This window comes from Dipodomys ordii, unplaced genomic scaffold (genome assembly GCF_000151885.1).
Source record: "Dipodomys ordii isolate 6190 unplaced genomic scaffold, Dord_2.0 Scaffold184, whole genome shotgun sequence".
In the NCBI taxonomy this organism is placed as follows: domain Eukaryota; kingdom Metazoa; phylum Chordata; class Mammalia; order Rodentia; family Heteromyidae; genus Dipodomys; species Dipodomys ordii.
This window is the reverse complement of record NW_012267400.1, coordinates 554,239-572,431: the sequence shown is the minus strand read 5'-3', so window position 1 is coordinate 572,431 and position 18,193 is coordinate 554,239. Positions and strand designations below refer to the sequence as shown.

Genomic DNA, 18,193 nt, shown 5'->3' with positions numbered 1-18,193 from the left:
AAACTAGAAGCTGGCAGGTGACTGGCTTCCATCTTACGGACATACCAGGTCTGACAGTCCCGGTGTGTAGTGTCCCACCCACGCTCTACGGGCTTGGAACAACTCCGCTGAGTCCTCTTAGCCACCATCTCCTCTCTGCCCTGAAACAGGCTAACCAGGCACCTTTTCTGTCCTCTGTCTCTCACCCGTGTGGTATCTACTTGGCTTTGGCCATTACACATTTGGTTCTCTGAAACCAGTGCGTGACCCTGGGTGGAGGGAAGGGCTCTCAAGTGCCGGCAAACCTTTGCGCCATGTCAGTGAACTTCTTTTCTGCGGATGCCTTCCTGCACAGCTGGTTTGTCGTGGGCTCTCAAGGTGCTTTGGAAGCCCCTCCTCTACACTCTGGATTGGAATTTGAAAGTATGGGGTGCCCTGGCCAGCAGTCCAGCCCCAAGCAGATGCACGCACAAAGGCCTGACCCGGACCTGCTGTTCCAGCAGCTGTAGGCTGAGGCCCAGCCACCTGTGTATGCCAGGCCTGCGGGCGACCCTCGCCCACATGGACGGCTGACACTTGCTGCTCCAAATGTGGCAGGGAGCAAGCACTGCCCTGCTTCTGGCTCTTCCACTCAGAAGCTGGCCGTGGGCTCCTCAAGCTCCCAGATGAATCCCTCATCCTCTCATGGATTCAGGCCCTAAGAAGAGACCCAGAGAGGCTGCTCCCAGCCTGCTTTGTGCTGCTTCAACCTGTGTGTGTCTCTAGGTGCAGTTGGCTGTAGCCAAGTGCCTGTCCATAGAGGACAGCCCTCCAGGTAAATGAGCTCCTATCTTGGGCCACCAGGTTGAGGGCCAGGCTCAGAACGCACCCTGCAGGTGGGCAGGGCCTACTGACCCTCCTTCCTCCGCCCAGCTCATCTGCACTCCGAACCCACAGGCCCTTGGGGACAGGGCTGTCACGTCTCTGAGGACAGCACAGCGGCTATCAGGAGCTAGGTCCATTCCTAAGAGTGACAGAGCTTGTCCAGAGAGGTGAGCAAGGCCACAGGCGTGCTGAGGAGTAGCCCAGGCAGAGAGGGAAAGCCTCTCGGTACACAGAGGAGGAAGTAAAGACAGCAGGAGGAGGAGGAGAAGGAGGAGAGAAGAAAGTGGACCGGTTTCGCGATGGGTGCCAACAGAGAGCCAGGAGGCCACCCCAAGGCCCACCCCAGGCTGTACTGCAGTGCTAGCAAACGCCGACACCACACGGAGCCCTCTCCTGGTGAGCAGCCTCTGGCAAGGCTGCGGGAACACAGGCCCAAGTGTGACCCTTTGGGCCTCCTCCCCCCACTTATCACAGCAGGCTTCGCAGCGCCCAGCATTGTCAAGAGAGCAACCAGAGTGGCCCCCAAGGGCTGAATGTGTCCCTCCTACCCTCAGGGACAATCTCTGTGCTGTGCAGGGCCCATGGCCTGGCCCTAGTGCTTGGAGAAAGGTCGGCGGGGCAGCCCTCTGCCCCCTAGGTTTGCCTACAACCAGAAAGGTACAAGAAGCCCCCTGCCCCTGGAGTGTCTGTGCCAGCTCTGGACTGGGTCCCCCTCCCCCTCCCCCGGTGTTCCTGTCCCCCCCCAGCACAGTGAAAGCCAGAGACGTTTCAGATGACCACAGCTAGGGAGGGGGAGGTGCCTGGCACTGGCAGGGAGACGGTGCCAAATGCCCACAGGGTCCAGTGTCCAGGTCTCACACCGCACAGAATACACAGCTCCCAATGTCAACAGTGCCAGGATGACACACTGTAGTCTAGAACCTGATAAGTCCTTGCACCCCAAGATTGAAGAGGTCTGGGCTGGATAGATCTCAGGCTCAGTCCTGCTGGGAGGGCCAGGAGCTGGGCAGATCCTGGTACCGCGTTCAGAACCTCACCTCAGGCCCAGCAAAGGGGAAGCTTGTGAGGCTGCCGCCGCCCCAGAGCCAGCCGGGCTCCCAGCCTTCACACGTGGAGACACACTCGGACAAGAGGCTGCACTGGGGCTCCTGGCCTTTGGGACTCACCTGTCCGGTGGCCTGGCCCGAGCCATCTGAGCAGACGAACTGCACAAACTCCTTCAGGGAGTCCTGGCCGTGGTGGTGGTGGTAGCGGATGGTCGGGTGTGTGAAGTACGGGCTCGACTGCTGGATGATGGACGTGGAGGGGAAGTGCAGCGCCGAGGCGGTGGCCCGGGGGCTCCCTGTGCACACCGGCAGGGAGAAGAAAGGTCAGGGTTGAGGCAGCAAAAAAGGGCAGGGCAGGGAGAAGCAGGAAGAGCACTGGTTTCAGCCACAAAAACCCCAGACGTTTGAGATCAATGACATTTAAATGATCTAAAAACAGCTAATAGCCAAGCTAGCAGACTGCTTCTGTAAATATAAAGTTTGATTAGAACCAAGGTGGGGATTAGGGTGACTCAGGCAGGCAAGGCAGTACCTAGTACCTAGGCTGGCCTGGACCATGATCCTCTTATTTACGCTTCCTATGGAACTGAGATGACAGGTGTGTTGGATTGAAGTCTCAGGGATTTTTTCTGTCCAGACTGGTCTCAAACCACCATCCTTCTTATCTCAGCCTCCCCGGTAGCTAGGATCAGGCTGGAACTCGAAATCTTGCTTCAGCCTCCTGAATACTGGGATTAGAAACACGCACCACCTCACCTGACCTCATCGCATGCTTCTGTTTGCAATAGCTTTGACTGAAAAAATAGCGCCTTATTAATTTTTGTGTGTGCGCGTGCCAGTCCTGGGGCTTAAACACTGGGCCTGGGTGCTGACCCTGAGCTCTTTTTGTCAAGGCAAGCGCTCTGCCACTTGAGCCATAGTGCCATTTCCAGCATTTAGGTGGTTCATTGGAGATAAGAGTCTCACAGGCTTTCCTGCCTGGGCTGGCTTTGAACTGTGATGCTTAGATCTCAGCCTCTTGAATAGCTAGGATTATAGGTGTGAGCCACTGGTGCCTGGCTAAAATATTACTTATTTTGATAATTCGACTTTTGGTACCTCCTGACCTTTTTTTTTTTTTTTTTTGGTCGGTCATGGGGCTTGATCTCTGGGCTTGGGCGCTGTCCCTGTGCTCTTCAGCTCAAAGGTGAGCAACTAAACCGCTTGAGCCACAGCACCACTTCTGGTTTTCTAGTAGTTTATTGGAGATACGAGTCTCATGGAGTTTCTTGCCTGGGCTGGCTTTGAACCCTGATCCTCAGCCTCCTGAGTAGCTAGGCTTATAGGCGTGAGCCACCAGCGCCCAGCTCCTCCTGACCTTTTGTGCCCAAAGCTCCCTCACTGTCTGTGCCCTGGCCCCAGGGCCCTGGGTACAAGGCTGATGAGGGCAGATGACAGGATGTAGACGGTGGATAAAGACATGCTCTGCGCCGTGGAGGAGGGGCTCTGCCGCAGCCCCTGCAGCCCCCGGGTCTCAGCCCCATTGTCATTGCACGTGTCCTCACAGCCAGGCCTGCCACGGCACAGGCCTCAGCTCTTCCTCAAGTCCTCCCCCTCCTGTCTGGTTCTAATCAGCTCGTTCTCTCCATTTCATTAGGGGGCTGAGGAAACTTGGCTTCTCTTTGGAGTTCATAAAAACGGAGTCGGCGTGGAGAGGGGCCTGCTGCCTTCCTACTGCTTGCACAGGGTCTGGGCTCCCCGCCCCCACCTCGTCACCACACCCTGCCCCAGCACTGGCTGCCTCTGGGCTCACAGCCAGGAGGCCCTGAGGAGGAAGGCAGGAGGTAAACCTCCCAGCTCTGGGTCTTATGGAGGCGCAGGCAGAGCTGGGGCGGCATGCAGACAAAGGCCAGGCCTCCTGCTGCCGGATGGTGCAGAGGGAGGCTGGCAGGAAAGGAGTGAGAGGAGGAGGCGAAAGTTTCTAGGTGGTGTCCTGAGCATCTTATTGCAGAGACTGAAGCAAGAGATGCCCCTCCAACTAGGCAGGCCATCTGGGCTCTCTTCCCTGGAGAGCAGGGCACAGCCACCTGTCCCCCAGGCCCAGCCCTCTTCTGAGACAGGCCAGGGAGGCCTTTTGACTCCACAGCACCCTGGGCTCCTTCTAAGAGAGCAGCCCTTGCTCAGCCCGGCCAGGCACTGGGGGGCAGCGGGAGAGGGTGGGGGAGAAGCCTGGCAGGGTCCAAGCAGAACTGGGCCTGACTGGCCGGAGGCTCTGAGGAAACCAGGCCTGCTTGTCGGGGGGCCGTCCAGGGAGCCTGGGGCATGGCGCCGTTAGCCCTAGCTCCTCTGCGTGGCCAGCTGCCCCCCGTCGCGCCCCTCCCAGGTCCCATGTCTCACCTGGTCTGACTCCAGCAAGCACAGGCAGCGGGTGGTGGGTGAAAGCCATGCGTGGGGAGCTGCCCTGAGAGGAGAGGGCACTGCAGAAGTCCAGCTTTCCTGACTTTTTTAGAGAAGCCGGGCCTGGGGGGAGGAAGCAGCAACACGGGCAGGTTTAGCTGGGCTGGGGCGGGAGCAGGGACTGGGGAAGCCAGCAGCTCGCTCCTCCTCTCCTCGGCACCCCTGTCCACCACCAGCCTCCTCTGGGAGTCCTCCCACCACTTGGCCTGTCCGGCTCCTCCCAAGACTGGTGGTGGACAGGCTGGAAAGTGAAGCCCCTGGGTCCTGTGAGGTGACATGTGCTAGAAAGAGGAAAGGGAGAGACAGACTGTCCGCCATGAGTGGCTAAGGGAAGAAAAGGGGGGCAGGGACAGGAGTGATGGGGAGTGAGGAGGGCCGAGGGCCCACCTGGGAGGGGCGGTAGGATGTTCTGTGAAAGAAGCCAGCACCCCGCTCCCGAAGGGGAAGCAGCCCGGCCCAACAGGAGGGCAGGGACAAGGTCAGAGGGCCGTGGAGGACCATGGAGTCAGAGCCAAAGGGCCAGGACAGCCTAGGCCAGGAGGTGTGGAGGCTGGGGCTCTGCTCGGCTCTCACGTCACAAGAGCAGGCACTGTTGGGCAGGAGATGGAGGCTCTGCCTCTGGCCTCACAGCGCAGCAGGCACACAGAACCCAGCAAACGAGGCTGCCAGCAGGCATTGCTTCCTGGGGGAGCCTGTGCCTTGTCCTGAATGGAGCCTCAGAGATGGCCCTGGCCAGGAAGGGAAGGTGTAGGAGACCCAGGCATGAGCTGTGGCTTTGGGTGGAGGCAGGGGCTGCAGAACAGAGAAATGGAGCCATCTTCACGCAGAGGCTGGGGGCGGGGGAGGAGCGCTCCCAGCCGCCAGCAGAGGTGTTATCTAGTGGCAGCTGTGTGCCACCTGATAGCTGGCACGATGGGGAGGGGGAAGCGCCCACCAGCTGTGCACAGCTGTCCCTGCTGCTGCACAGCGCCTCTCCAGCTGTTCCCTGTCCTGCAGCTGGGCAGCTTAATTGACGATTTGTCGATTTGTCGCAGCCCAGGGAAACAACGACAAGTGGGGGTGGGGGAGCCAGGGTGCTGGGGTACTATGCATGGCAGGACTGCCTGGAGAAGCAGAAACGGCCGTGAGAACAGACAGCGAGGAAAAGAGAGCAGGAGGCAGGAGCCAAGGGCTCCTTGGGAACCAGGCCTGGGACCCTCCCGGGAAGACGGGTGGTGGTAGGCAGGCCCTCAGAGCACGCTAGCCCCACTTCCTGCAGATGGGGTCACCTCGCTGAGGACTGGCCACCTGAGATGTAGCAGAGTGTCCACTTTTGTCAACTCCCTCCCTGAGGGCCTCCAAAGACACTCCCAGGGACTGGTGACACTGGCCCAGTCCCTGTTTGCCAGGAGGAGCCTGCACGTGGCCACTCCCAGCCTGCGCAGTTACTCCAGCCCCAGCCTCTGCCCCGCAACAGGCCACGGGAAGACCCCCGAGTGAGAAGAGGAAGCCATGCCGGTGCATACCACCCATGAGCAGCCAGTCTCCTCACACACACACAGCCTTCCATGCACCCATGAGCAGCCAGTATCCTCACACACACACACAGCCTTCCGCTGGCTCCTCAGTCGGCACTGTAGGTGACAGGAAGGGGCTGCTGGGGGAGGTGGGGGAGAACTGGGAACGTCCCAGACAGCTTCCTCCTGGGCTCTTCACAAACTCTGCCCTTTGCTAGCTTCCCCGCCTGGGCTAAAAACAGCTCTGCCCATCCTTCCCTTACTCTGAGCGTCTCTGTAAAGCTGAGCCCTGAGGCTAGCAGTTTTCAGCTCCAGAGATTCTGTCCCCTAGTAGGGGGAGGCATTTGGTAATGTGTGCAGACACTTTTGTTCGTTAAAACAGGGTGGCTGGGTATGAGAGTGCATACCTGTAATCCCACCACTCGGGAGTCTGAGGCAGGAAGGATGGAGAGTTTCAGGCCAGGCCAGGGTATTTAGCAATACCTTATCTCAACAACAAAACCCTCTGGGATATAGCTGGGTGCAGTGGCACACCTTTATCATCTCAGCTACACAGGAGGCTGAGCTCAGGAGGATCGAGCTTCTAGGTGAGCCCAGGCAAAAAAGTTTGCAAGACCCCATCTCATTGGAAGCAGCTGGTTGAGTGCTTGACATCCCACCTACTTTGAGAAGCATAAAACAAGAGGATCACGGACCAAGTGCAGGCTTGGGCAAAAGGCAAGACCTTATCTCAAAATAAGCAGTGCAATAAAGGGCTGGAGGTGTGGCCAGGGGGTAGAGAGCCTGCCAAGCAAGCACAAAGCCCTAGTACCTCCAAAAAAGAAAAACCCAGGGTGGATGTTTGCTACTGGCATCTGTGGCGGAAGCCAGGAATACTGCTGAGCACCTCACAATGTAGGTCAACACCAAACCTCAGCCAGCAAGGAGGCCTCAAAACTGCTCTAAAGAGCTGGCCAATTCCTTCAGAGAAATACCAAGAGAAGAGACTGGCTAGACGCTGGGGCTTCACACCTATCATCCTATCTACTCAGGAGGATGAGATCTGAGGATCATGGTTCAAAGCCAGCCTGAGCAGGACAGTCTGTGAGACTCTTATCTCCAACTAATCACCAAAAATCTGGAAGTGGAGCTGTGGTTCAAGAGGTAGAAAGCCAAAAAGCTTAAGGACAGTGCTTAGGCCCTGAGTTCAAGCCCCAGGACCAGCCAAAAGAAAAAGAAAAAGAGACCCAGAAGAGTATGAGGAGAAGGCCCCACGGCAACGCATTGAGGCTGCACGACGCTCTACCCTCCACATGCACAAGCTCTGGTGTGGCCCAGCTCCTCATCGCTCCCCTTCCGCTTGGCCTGCCTTCCTCAGACCAGGAAGGAGAGACAGCAGTGCCACTTGGCAGCAGGGGCCATGGCGGGAAGCACGGGTGGCCGTGCCCATACCTGCATCCACGTCGTTGGGCCACCCGCTTGACTGACTGCTGCCGGCGGCCGGGGAGCGGCCTGTCCCAGGGTAGAACACGTCATCCACAGGGCTCTCCATCTCGCTGTCATCAATGGACTTGGGGCGCTTGGTGGTGCTGAAGAAGAGGAAAAAGAGCAGGTGGGCAAGGCTCCCTGATGACCTGTGGGTGTTGCCCAGTGAGCAGCAGCACTGCTGAAGTCTCCTCCACTGGACACCCTACCCTAAACTAGCGCTTGGACCCCAGAGCTGCCGGCTTGCTGGAGTCAGCACGCCATCCTTGCTGGCAGCCACTGAAGGCCGCTCAGAGGAGGAGGCAAACCCCGCCCCCTGCCTGCTGTGGCCCTCAGGAGCTCCGCAACAGTCATTAAGTTGCAAAATGTATCTGTGGGAGATTTAAACTCAGGAGTGCTGGAACACAGTCTTTAAGAGGACAAATGCATTCATAGGATTTGATTTTTAGCAAAATCAAAATCAATGTCAAAATCCTCATAGTAAACAATAATGTCCCCATGCTCACAAAGGATATGGTCCAGCCCTCCCCGGTAAGGTGTACCCTGACCCCTGTCCCCTCCCCTGGAGTCCAGAAAGCCCCTCCTCATCTGCCAGCCCCAAAGGCTCCTGGCCTCTAGCCGCATTCCCCGCATTCCCCGAGCACACATCCCAGGCTGCCGCGCTCCAGCCCTTGGCCCCACTGCGCATGTCCACATGCCTTTTGGGCATCACTCAGAGGGGCTGGGCTCAAATGTTACATCCCCAGAGCCATGCCTTGTGAAGGTTTGTGTCTTCATGGCCGTGTGCTTCGAGACAACATAAAGTAGAAGCTTAACAGGTGGCTGACCGCATGGGCCCAAGCCACATGAAAGCCAGCGCCCTCCACAAGGGAGGACTGGGTGATGGAAGAGAGAAGTGTGTGAAGCTGGGCTCACCTGGTGGAGGGAGGAGAGGTGATGGACCGCCGCCCCAGGGTCACCTGGTTTATGTTGTAGTAGCTGGGACTCTCCAGGTCCGCCAGTGAGAAGTTGGGCCCTGATGCCGTGGCAACAGGAGCTGGGGAGAACGAATGAGAGGCGTGAGGGTGAGAAGGGGTCCCCACAGACTGGGGGGAGGGTCTTTACTTCCCAGAGGCTCTGGGAGAGCTTGCCGTGGGGCCACGGGACAGGATGGTGGGTCACCTTCACAGTCAAGGAAATCTGGTAACTCGGGGTTGGGGCTGGAGGAAACTTAGAGATGGGACTCTGGATAATTTAGGCTTCACCCAGCCTGGGGCCAAAGGGGCAGAGCTGACCTCTGCTCCACCGCCCCATTAGTCTGCCCTGTGAGAGAGTTCCTACATCCCCCACCCCCAACCCGGCCCAGATGGCAGGACTCACTTACTCTGTGATACTCTCACCAGCTCTGTCACGTTCCAGACCCCCGAAGTCACAAAACAGTCCTGGAAACTTAAGTGCCCTGAGGAGGGAAGGAAAAGGGTTGGTGAGTGGCAGCAAGGCTGGCAGGGCCCCCTCTCTGTTCCTCAAAAACTTCTCCCCCTGTGGCCAGCCTCCTCCGCCCCCAATCCTTGAGAGCTCTGCCAGTCCCAGGTCAACCTTGAACTGGGGTCAGCGCCCAGTGAGCCCCCTCCCCTTGGATGGCAGCCCAGGTCCAGTCAGGAAGTAGCGAGGAAGAAGGAGGGTGGCCAGGGCAGTGGTGGAGAGAGGAAGGGGACACTAACCGTTGGGCAGTGGTTTGATGTCCGCATCTCCTTGCTGGTTTGAACTATCTGATTGTCCGGATTCTGCAGGAGACACAAAGGGGAGGTTGAGTCAGGAGCCAAGCTTTGCAGAGCCACCAAGTTTGCCAGTGCCTTCAAGCCCTTCTTGTGGCTGAACCTGGGCAGCAGATCTTCCCCGGCCCTGGGAGCCAGGAGAGGAGACAAGAGGGCAGGGAGTGAGCTTGGCTTCCGGCCTCTAAGCTGCCGAGGGCTGACATCTGGGCTGGACATCTCTGCCTCTGCAGCAGGGCCACAGGTGGGGGGAGGGGAGGTGTCCTGTGCACTGCATAGTGCTTGCCCACTAGGTGCCAGCAGTACCCCAGTTGTGCCAACCCAAACTGCCTCCAGACACTTTCCCCTGTGCCCTGAGGGACAGAGTCACCCATGAGGGAGCAGCAGCCAACAGCCAGTCCCAAGCCAGGAGGAAGCCCAGGAGAGAAGCCAGTGATCAGAGTTATCCACAGCTGGGGTGGACCTCAATGTCCCCGCCTCAATCCAGCTCCGGCTCCCAGAGGAGCATCCCCACCCCTAACTTCATTAATTAAAGCCTTTCCCGGGGCCTGTGCCTCCCCCGCCTCACCTTTATGCTCACAGGCAGTGCCTGGCAACCCGGAGGGGGAGGTGTGCCGCCCGCTCTGTGCCAGCCTGTCTGGGCTGTCTCATGCCCCAGTGCCACAGCTGCTCAGAGGCAGCCCGGAGACAAGGGCCCATTGTGTGGTGGGAGCTCAGAGGGTTGGGGGCAGGGTGGAGTGTGTGTGTGTGTGAATATTTTGCTGAGCTTGGGAAAGCCCCCCCACCCCGCCCCCAGGTCCTCCAGCATTGTGTGCCAGGGCACAACGGGGACCTCCAGCACGCCTGCCTAGGCACGACAGCTGGCAAGAGGGCAGGGGTGCTGGGCAGGTTGTGGTGCAGGAGGAAGTAGGCACTTGGGGAAGAGTGGGCAGCTTGTAGGGGCCACAGGGGTAGCATCTGAACACTGGTGCCCCGGTTCTGCTCAGGGCTTTGCTCTCCAGAATGGCCCGCCTCCTGGATCTCACCCACAGCCCATGTCTGGCCTGCTGGTGACCAAGGCTTTGCCACATCTGTAACCGGGAGCATCGGCCAAGCTCTTGGCTATCTGCCTCCATGTGACAAGTGGAAAAGGGCCACAGTTCGGGGCCATGCTGTCCCTATCCTTTGCCTCACTTCATCTTTTAATTTCCAAGAAAGAAATCACGAATCTTATCGTGCTGACCAATCCCACCCCTGGCAGAGAGCATGCTCCTGTGCCCTGTGTCACCTGGGGCCTCAAGAGTAGACTTCTCCCTGTGCCGTCTCTTTGCTGGTGGCACTAGAGGAGCCACACCACCTCCTCCCAGGCTCCCTGGCAGCACCGTGGCTCAGAAACTGACATCACAGAGGTGTGATTTTCCTAGCACCCTTTTACCCTGGCCCATTCTTGGCTCTCTGGGGCTGATTCACACCCTGGCTGGTCCTGGTGGGAGGCCAGGGGGCCAAGTGGCAGGTAGAGGGGGCTCACCCCAGGGCCTGCCTCCACTCTGCCCGGAGGCTCTCTCAATACAAAGCTTGGAAGGGGAAGGCCAAGGCTCTGCTGCCCAGGGGTCTCTGCTGGGGTTCCCACCTGGGTTCACCCTAGGACCAACTTAGCCCCTCTGAGTCTGGGTCAGTAGAGTGGGGCTCAGGGGCTGCCGCCGTGGAGCGCTCCTAGCCCACCATGAGAGGGCACTTGGCGAGGGAGGGCACGCTCGTGCTCAGTATGGGGTGCGCACGCGCACACTCAGCCAAAGGACAGAAAGAGGAGAGAACCCAACAAAGACATGGAGGTGCGCCAGAGACTGAGGCAGAGACAAATGGGGCTCCAGAAGAGCACGGCAGACAGGAAATCCTCTAAACCAGGACAGGGCCTGGCAGGGTGCTGCTGTTCCTACTGCTAGCGCCCATCTACCTCCATGTGGAGGAGCAGAGCAGGCAGCAGGGCACAGGGGCAGGACAAGGACCCGGTGAGGCGGCCATGCGCCCTGCAGGCGGCTGCGGCTCAGGCTGGGCTCGGGCGCTGCTGGCAGCCATCTTAGACCTTGGCAGCCATCTTACGCGGGCGGCCCCACAATGCCACTACCGCCAGCCCCGACATGCTCAGCTCAGCTCTAGGACAAAAGGCACAGAGACACTAGAGGTCCAGACAGGGCTTGGAGTACAGGAGCCAGCCCTGTGGTGCAGTTCCCTCCCTACCCCCCCCCACCCCGTCTGCTGGCCTGTGTCCTGGAAGGGACAGGGGGTTGGGGCTGGGACCGAGGGCTCTGCTCAGAGGTGGCTGAAGTCTCATGGGCCATGTCCAGTCCAGTAAGAGCAGACCCCTGCCCAGCAGGGTATGGGGACAATAAGGGGTGTTAATGACATGCCAGCTCAGGGATGTACCCCAGGGCAGACAAAGGAAGAGCTGGCCAGGTTTCAGGCCACTGGGCTGTGGTGGTCAGGCCCCTGGCAGGGCCAGGAACACGCTGCCATGCCCAGGCTGGAGGGGGCTCTCTGAAGAGCCCTGCACAGGTCTGGGCCTGCCCTGGACATCTGGGCACCAGGGGCTGTATCCCAGGAGGGCGTGCCAGGGAGCCTTCCCTGTCCAGGCTCCTGGGGAGAGAGGAGAGAGCCCCAGCAGGACACCCCCTCCCCAGGCTCCTCCCCAAGGCTGCAGCCTTTTATCTGGCAGAATGGGGCTTATCAGAGCCACCAGCTGAACAAACACACAAATCCATGGTGAGTGAGAAAAAACACTCTGCCTGAACTCTTTATCTCCTGTTCACAGGCCCCGCACACTGGCCACTGCCAACAGCAGAGGAGGGGACCCGCTGCCACAGCGCCGTGCAGCCGGGCCATGCTCCCCGCTCTGGAGGTGGGCACGTCTCCACGCTCCGGGTCTTGTTCACCTCCTGCGCCTTTCTTGCGCCCAGCCCAGGGTGGCTTTCCTGTGGCAGCCCCTGCTGGCAGGCCGGTGTGCATGAGTGAGTCTCTGCCCACGGGAAGCCCCCCTCCAGCGTCTGCTTTCTCACCAGGGACAATGGGCCAGCTGGTGGCCTGAAGGCCAGTGGAGAGGCAGGGACAGTGCTGGCTGGCACAAGGCAGGCAGGTGCCACTCCATCTCTCATCCTCTCTCCCCCAGCCCACACTGGGAGGCTGGGCTTCTCCAGTCTGCTGTGGCCGGGTCGCTGGCATGCTTTTCTGCCTCAGCCCCCTTTCCAGTAGGTCTGCCAGAGCAGCGAATACTGTCTCCCCCCTCCCCCCCCCGCCACACACACAAACACACACACACACACACACACACACACACACACACACAGAGTTCAGGGACGTCCTGACCCAGGCAAGGGATGGAATCCTGTCCCCCACTCCCTGCTCCCCTTCGAGCAGGGACTAGGGTTCCTGCCACACCACACAGAGAAAAGAAATGGAGTAGAGGGGTCTTGGCCACCTCCTCCAAACCCAAGGCAACTCAGAGGCCCCTGAGGCCTAGTGCCAAGGACCAGAGATCCTCAGCTGCTGCTCATCAGCCTACCAGACGTAACCACTGCGCCTGATACTTTATCAGAATAGTCAGGCATCTAGGGACCAGGTTTGGGGAGGGAAGCCCACTGTACTTTTTCAGTGCCGGTGGGGGTGGGAGTGAAGCTCTCATGTCACACAACCGCACCTTCGAGGGCCAAGCATCCCTTGGAAGGGAATGCTTTGGCGGTGGCGGCAGGGATGAATCTGGACTGCTAGGTGTGGAACTGGGTAGGCTCTGTGGAGGAAGTCTAGGAATGGCTCTGGTGGCCGAGCTACCTACGTACTACAGGCTGCCCCCCTGCCACAAAGGCGGAATGCAGGCATGTGGGAGAGCCCGGCTGAAGGTGGCCAGGGTAGACTCTTCCAAATCCCCCAGGATAACGACAAAGCTCCCCAACACTGTCTTCTTCATTCCTCCACCAGATCCACCATGTTGGCCCCACCAACCTCCACCCCAACTTCTTCCTTTCTGTGAGTCCAGCTCCCTGGGCCTGGCCTCTTGACTCCACTGCCTTCAGCGCTCCCTGGCTTGCACAGCCTGCCTGTGGGGTTTGGGGGCTCTAGAGGGGAAACTCCACCGTTGAGAGGAACCCGAGCATGCGTGAAGAGCCGCGTTTCCAGCTACATCGGATGGGATGTACTTGTGGCTCCCGCTAGATGAAGGGGGATTCCTGTACCTCGGCCCCCACATGAAGCCAGCCTGTTCTGTAAAGGGTCTCCCCATACGGCCTGTGGACCAGGCCCCTGGACTTCACCCTAGGAAGTGGACCTCAGCTGCACCCACAGAACAAACCTAGGACTATGTACACACTCCAGTTCACATGCTCCTTGTATTCTGCAATGCATTTGCACCCTTGCAGGGGCCAGCAGCCCCTGCATCCATTCGCCACCAGAGGCTTCACCCCTTCTGCACTTCTGCGAACTTTGGGGACTCAGGTGGCCTCAGCCTGCAGCCCCCCAAACAGGTGTGGGTGTGGTTCAAGAACCCATCTCTGCCCTCCCTAGCCTACAGCGCTCCTCCCAGCTCCCCCGCCTCTCTGCCTCTATGATTCCAGAGTGTCCAGGGCACGGGAAACCCAATCTCGAGGGGAGCCAGAGGCCCAGCCTACAGCAATCAGAGCTGGAGAATGTGACCATTGTACCTCCTGAAACCCAAGTCCAGAATCCGAGACACCCTGAGGAGGGGGTGCGGACGGATGGGGGCTGGGGGTGGGTCACTGAGGGGTTCTCCCTGTCTCAGCAAACAGGACACTCAGGGATGAGGAAGTCCTGGAGAACACAGGGCAGCCAGAGGGCAGAGGGAGGGGGCTGGGCGGGGGGCCAGGGGGCCTGGGGAGGTCTGACTCCCTCTCCCTACACTGCTCACCACCACAGCCACTGACATACCACATCCTGGAGCCACCCTGAGCGCCCCTCCCCGTCACCCCAGGAACAGTGTGTGTACGGTCTGGAACAGTGGACTAGCCAAGTAACGCAACTGGAATCTGTGGAGGTTTGGGGGGTACACTGTCACTCTATCATCATTCTCCTCTCATCCCACTTTCACTCATGGACCTGTCCTAGTTCCAGTCTTTGGCTTGAGTCTCCTATGGGAGGGGCTGGGGAAGATAGGGCGAGCTAGGTGAGGGGTAGAGAAGGGAAGGCACTGAATCACACCCCCTGGGGTACCCCCAAGATTGCTCCTGGGCTGAAACTCAAGGCCTCAGGGCAGGCAGACTCAGAGGCTAGGCCTCATGCACCCTCTCTACATCCTCTACCCTCCATCCTGGCTTCACCCCCACCCCCACCCCCTTGGAGCTCTCAGGAGCCCTGGAAGGAGCCCCCCCACCCGCCCCCACGGCCCTGCCCTGACAGCTGCAGGACTGTCTAGGTGGCACATGGCTTGTGCTGCCGGGACACCCACAGAGAGCACCCACCCACCCAGCTCCGTCTAAGCGCCTCACGCCCATAGGGTGTTGGGTATTCCTGGGTGTCTCAGAGACACAGAGGGCCAGAAATTCCCACCAGAGAAGAATCCCCAACAGAGGGTAGGAGATAACAAAGCTGCTCCGCAGACCCGAAGAGCAACGGTCTGGGGAGATAGGGACAGGCATTGCAGTGGGCCTAGGGCTGTCTCCCCTCACCGTAGGTGAGGGGGGCACGCCAGGTGGAGAAGAAGAGGAAGAAGGTGGGCAGATGAAAGAGTTTCCGGGCTCCCCAAGTCACATCTGTGCTGTGGAATCTCCCAGGCCAGGGAGCCCTGCCCTGACTGAACTGCTTCCTCATCTCCAAGGTGGAGGTAACACCTAGCAGCAGGTGAGGAAACACAGATAAAAGCATCTGAGCTCAGGTCTGGCTCCCCACACACTAGTGACCGTCCACTGGTCCCTGCTCCTCCCTCTGCTCTGCTCCCACACCACCTTGGCTGTTGTCCCCAAGAGCTCATGTTCTTGGTGACATGATCCAAGATTGTAGGTTGGGCCCCAGACCCTGCTGTGGTGAGTAGAGGGTCCTGGTCCACTGCAAAAAGCAGCAGAAAAGGCAGAGCTGGATAGAACCGTATACAGGCAGGACCCCCTCTCCTTACAGCCATCAGTAAGTGCCCTGAGGCCAGGAACAGGATAGAGGAGATCAGGGGAAAAAGACTGCAAGATGGCAAAGTCCAATAGGACAAGGGGAAGACAGTGTTTGCTCCCCTGGGTCTGAGGATGCTGCTCCCAACAGCCTCGTTGGGGACAAAGAAAGGAGGGCAGAATCCCAGGCCCTGACCCCTAGGTAGCCAGCGCCTCCCCTGGCAGTGCTGGCTTCTGCCACCACTAGGCCGGAAGTGGGAGCCAGCTTTTCTCAGAGGACCTGGGGCTGGAAGTCACGTGGTGGTGGGGCCCAGACAAGTGGTCCCAGCTCTTGAAGCCTCTGATCCCTTCCACTGCCTGAAGGCTAGAAATTGAAACAGAATTCTCTCCACACCCAGTAGGCTAGGAAAAGCCAAGGGCTCTGAGGAGAGAGGGCCTGTCCCAGCCAGGAGCTCAGAAGCCACTTCCCACCCCTCCCCCTCTATTTACAGCACTGCCCTTTCTGGCCCTTTGAGCTGCCCAGGCCAGGCCAGGCCAGGCCAGTCAGACATCTGCCCCCACCCCCAGCTGCTCCTGGGCTATTAATAGTGTCCCCACCTTCCCAGAGCCCGGTATGGCCCTTTCCCAGCCCCCACACAGTTTACCCTTGAACTAACTTCATAACAGGATAGTCTTCCCAGGCTAAGGCCAACCCAGCATGAGAAGGGGAGACCTTGTGGGGCATGCAGGAGTCTAGGGAAAGAAAGAGGGGAGACAGCAAACCCTAGTGAAGCAGAGAGACACAAAGGGACAGTCTAGAGGTAGAAGGTAGAGGGGTTCAAGAAAGGGGCTGGTGGGAGGGAATTCGTCAAGGCAAAGAAGCTGAGGCTGAGGGGGGGGGGAGGGAGACAGAGACAGAGAGATGGAGAGAGGGAGAGAGACAAAGAGACAGAGAGGGAGAGAGAGACAGAGAGGAGAAAGAGAGAGAAAGGGAGAGAGAGACAGAGAGGAGAGAGAGAGAGGAAAGAGAGAGAGGGGGGTCTGCACAGGAAGAAGAGGCTGGTGGTTTCAGGAGGCAGGCAGAGGGAGGAGAGAGGAAGAGGAGGTAGGGGAAAGGACTGCTTTAGGGGAAAAACAGAACTGAAGGGGTGAAACACTCCAAGAGCCCAACTGCCTGGGGCTGCCACCCAGTTGCTGGGCAGCAGGAGGAGCTAGGAGACCCGGAAACAAGGAAGCCCCTTCCCAGATCTTCTGAGGAAGGGAGGATGAGGAGAAAAAAAGAGGAGGCTGAAGAGAGAGGAATAGTGGCAAAAGTGTCCCCACAGAGCCAGGGCAGGTCCCTAAGCTTCACATAACACCCAAGGTGGGAAGCCAGAGGACGTCCTGCACAGAGCCTGTTCCAGCTCCCCCCCCCCAGTTCCCCTCCCCTCCTCACACCTCCTCAAAGCCCAGGAATGCTTGGGGCCTGAGAAGGAAGGCCAGCGGAACCCACCTACCTCAACTCGCTCCCCAGGGAAGGGGCCAGGCTGAAGCTGCTGGCCTCGCTTCCCCATCTGCTCCCCCTTCACCTGCTTCTACCAGCCAGCAATGACCCAAAGGCATCGTCCCCCACTTAGGGGGCTGACCTTGGCTCATACAAAGTGGGGACACACATAAATGGACCCCCCATTCAGAGGTTTGAGCAAGGCAGCCTCAGACTGGGGCAGGGCTTGGGAGTGGGAGATTCTGGCCTGAGATTCACAAGAGCCCCAGGCATCTGGCCAGCAAGTCACCCCGGACCCTACTAAACCAGAAAGTCCTTGAGGACACATCCCTGTGTTTTGTTCACAGATGCATCTGCAAAGTCCAGCTGGAGTGGGCCTCTGAGCAGATACTTCTAGATGTTTCTCTCAACTAGATTATTCCTCTAACCACCAGGAACAGAAGCATCAACTAGCTGGCACCTTTCCCTGTGAAGACAGCGCATCTTCCCTGCAGGCCTGGGCTGCCACTCGTGCCCAGTGAGGAGATGTGGATGCCTCAGCACCACTGGCCCCTGCAGAACCCAGTGGGGCCTGGCACAGAAGCATTGTCTCCCAGGCCTGCCCCTCTCCTCTACCCAGGAGACCCCAAGGTAGCTACTGCCCAGGGCCACCCTGAGCAGAGGACCTGGGCCTCTGACTCTCCAAGGGGGAACATCTACAGAGACGGATGCCTACTGTGAGTAGGCCCAGTCTGGCTTTGAAGAGCAAACCAGGCACATGTGGGAACGGTTCAGGCTGCTGGGGGTGGGAGGGGCACGCTCACAGCTCACACCAGGCCTGACTGGGAGGCACCCTGAAGGACCCCAAGGGACTCCCAGGGTGGCTGGCGCGCTCAGGCTGTGCTGTGCTCCCTGACACGGTAGCTAGGTGGCGCAGCAAGTTAACACTAGCTGCCCTCCACAGGCTCCGCTGGGGGAACTGTGGGCAGCCAGCCCAGAACTCCAGGGGACAGACAGGGTTCCCTCAGCACACCCACAAGGCCCTGCAGGAAGGGAAGGACCCAGTCAGGCTGAGGCCACCAGGCCCTGGGTTTTGCTCAGGGAAGGAGCTGCCTGCTGCAGTGGCTCTGGTTGCGGCTGCCACCGCCGCCGCCACTGCAGCCACCGCTGCCAAATGTGTCCCGTGATCCGATGGAGGCCTTGCTTCCCGTCCGCATTGATTAGGAACAGCTTGCAGAGGGGGGGGGGGGGGCGGATGGAAGGGGGGCTTGTAGTGGGAGGTGGGGATGCCAGGTGCATGGCTTGGAGGGGTGTGATCGGTGGACCCCGTCCCACCCCAGGGGAGCAGCTCTGAGTCCTGCCTGCCCGTCCTCGCCACATCGGGGCTGCCTTCCATTTGAGGAATCTTCAGCTGTGTGACCCCCCAAGAAGATTCCCCACACGTCCAAGGGGCACTGTGTGGGGGACAATGCAGACTTGCCTCCGTGCTTGGCAAACTCCTGACAAGGATGGTCTCTCTACCCATCCGCCGGATGGGGGAGGGTGATGGGGAGTAAAAAGGAGAGCGAAAGTCAGAGATCAGGAACCAGAGAGAGGGAGGGAGGGAGATAGGGAAGGGAAGGGAAGGGAGGGAGGGAGG

The 18,193-nt window shown here is 59.3% G+C and overlaps 1 protein-coding gene across 1 annotated transcript in view; it reads right to left on the bottom strand.

The window, feature by feature from the left end:
- Nfix (nuclear factor I/X (CCAAT-binding transcription factor)) overlaps positions 1-18,193 on the bottom strand; it is a 63,765-nt gene that overhangs the window by 10,868 nt on the left and 34,704 nt on the right. Inside the window, exons 2-7 of the mRNA XM_013034211.1 lie at positions 8,986-9,048; positions 8,649-8,723; positions 8,201-8,321; positions 7,253-7,389; positions 4,266-4,388; positions 2,010-2,185 (exon numbers count right to left, since the gene is read on the bottom strand). Coding sequence (XP_012889665.1) covers positions 2,010-2,185; positions 4,266-4,388; positions 7,253-7,389; positions 8,201-8,321; positions 8,649-8,723; positions 8,986-9,048 — 695 coding nt within the window. The remainder of the gene's footprint in view (positions 1-2,009; positions 2,186-4,265; positions 4,389-7,252; positions 7,390-8,200; positions 8,322-8,648; positions 8,724-8,985; positions 9,049-18,193) is intronic.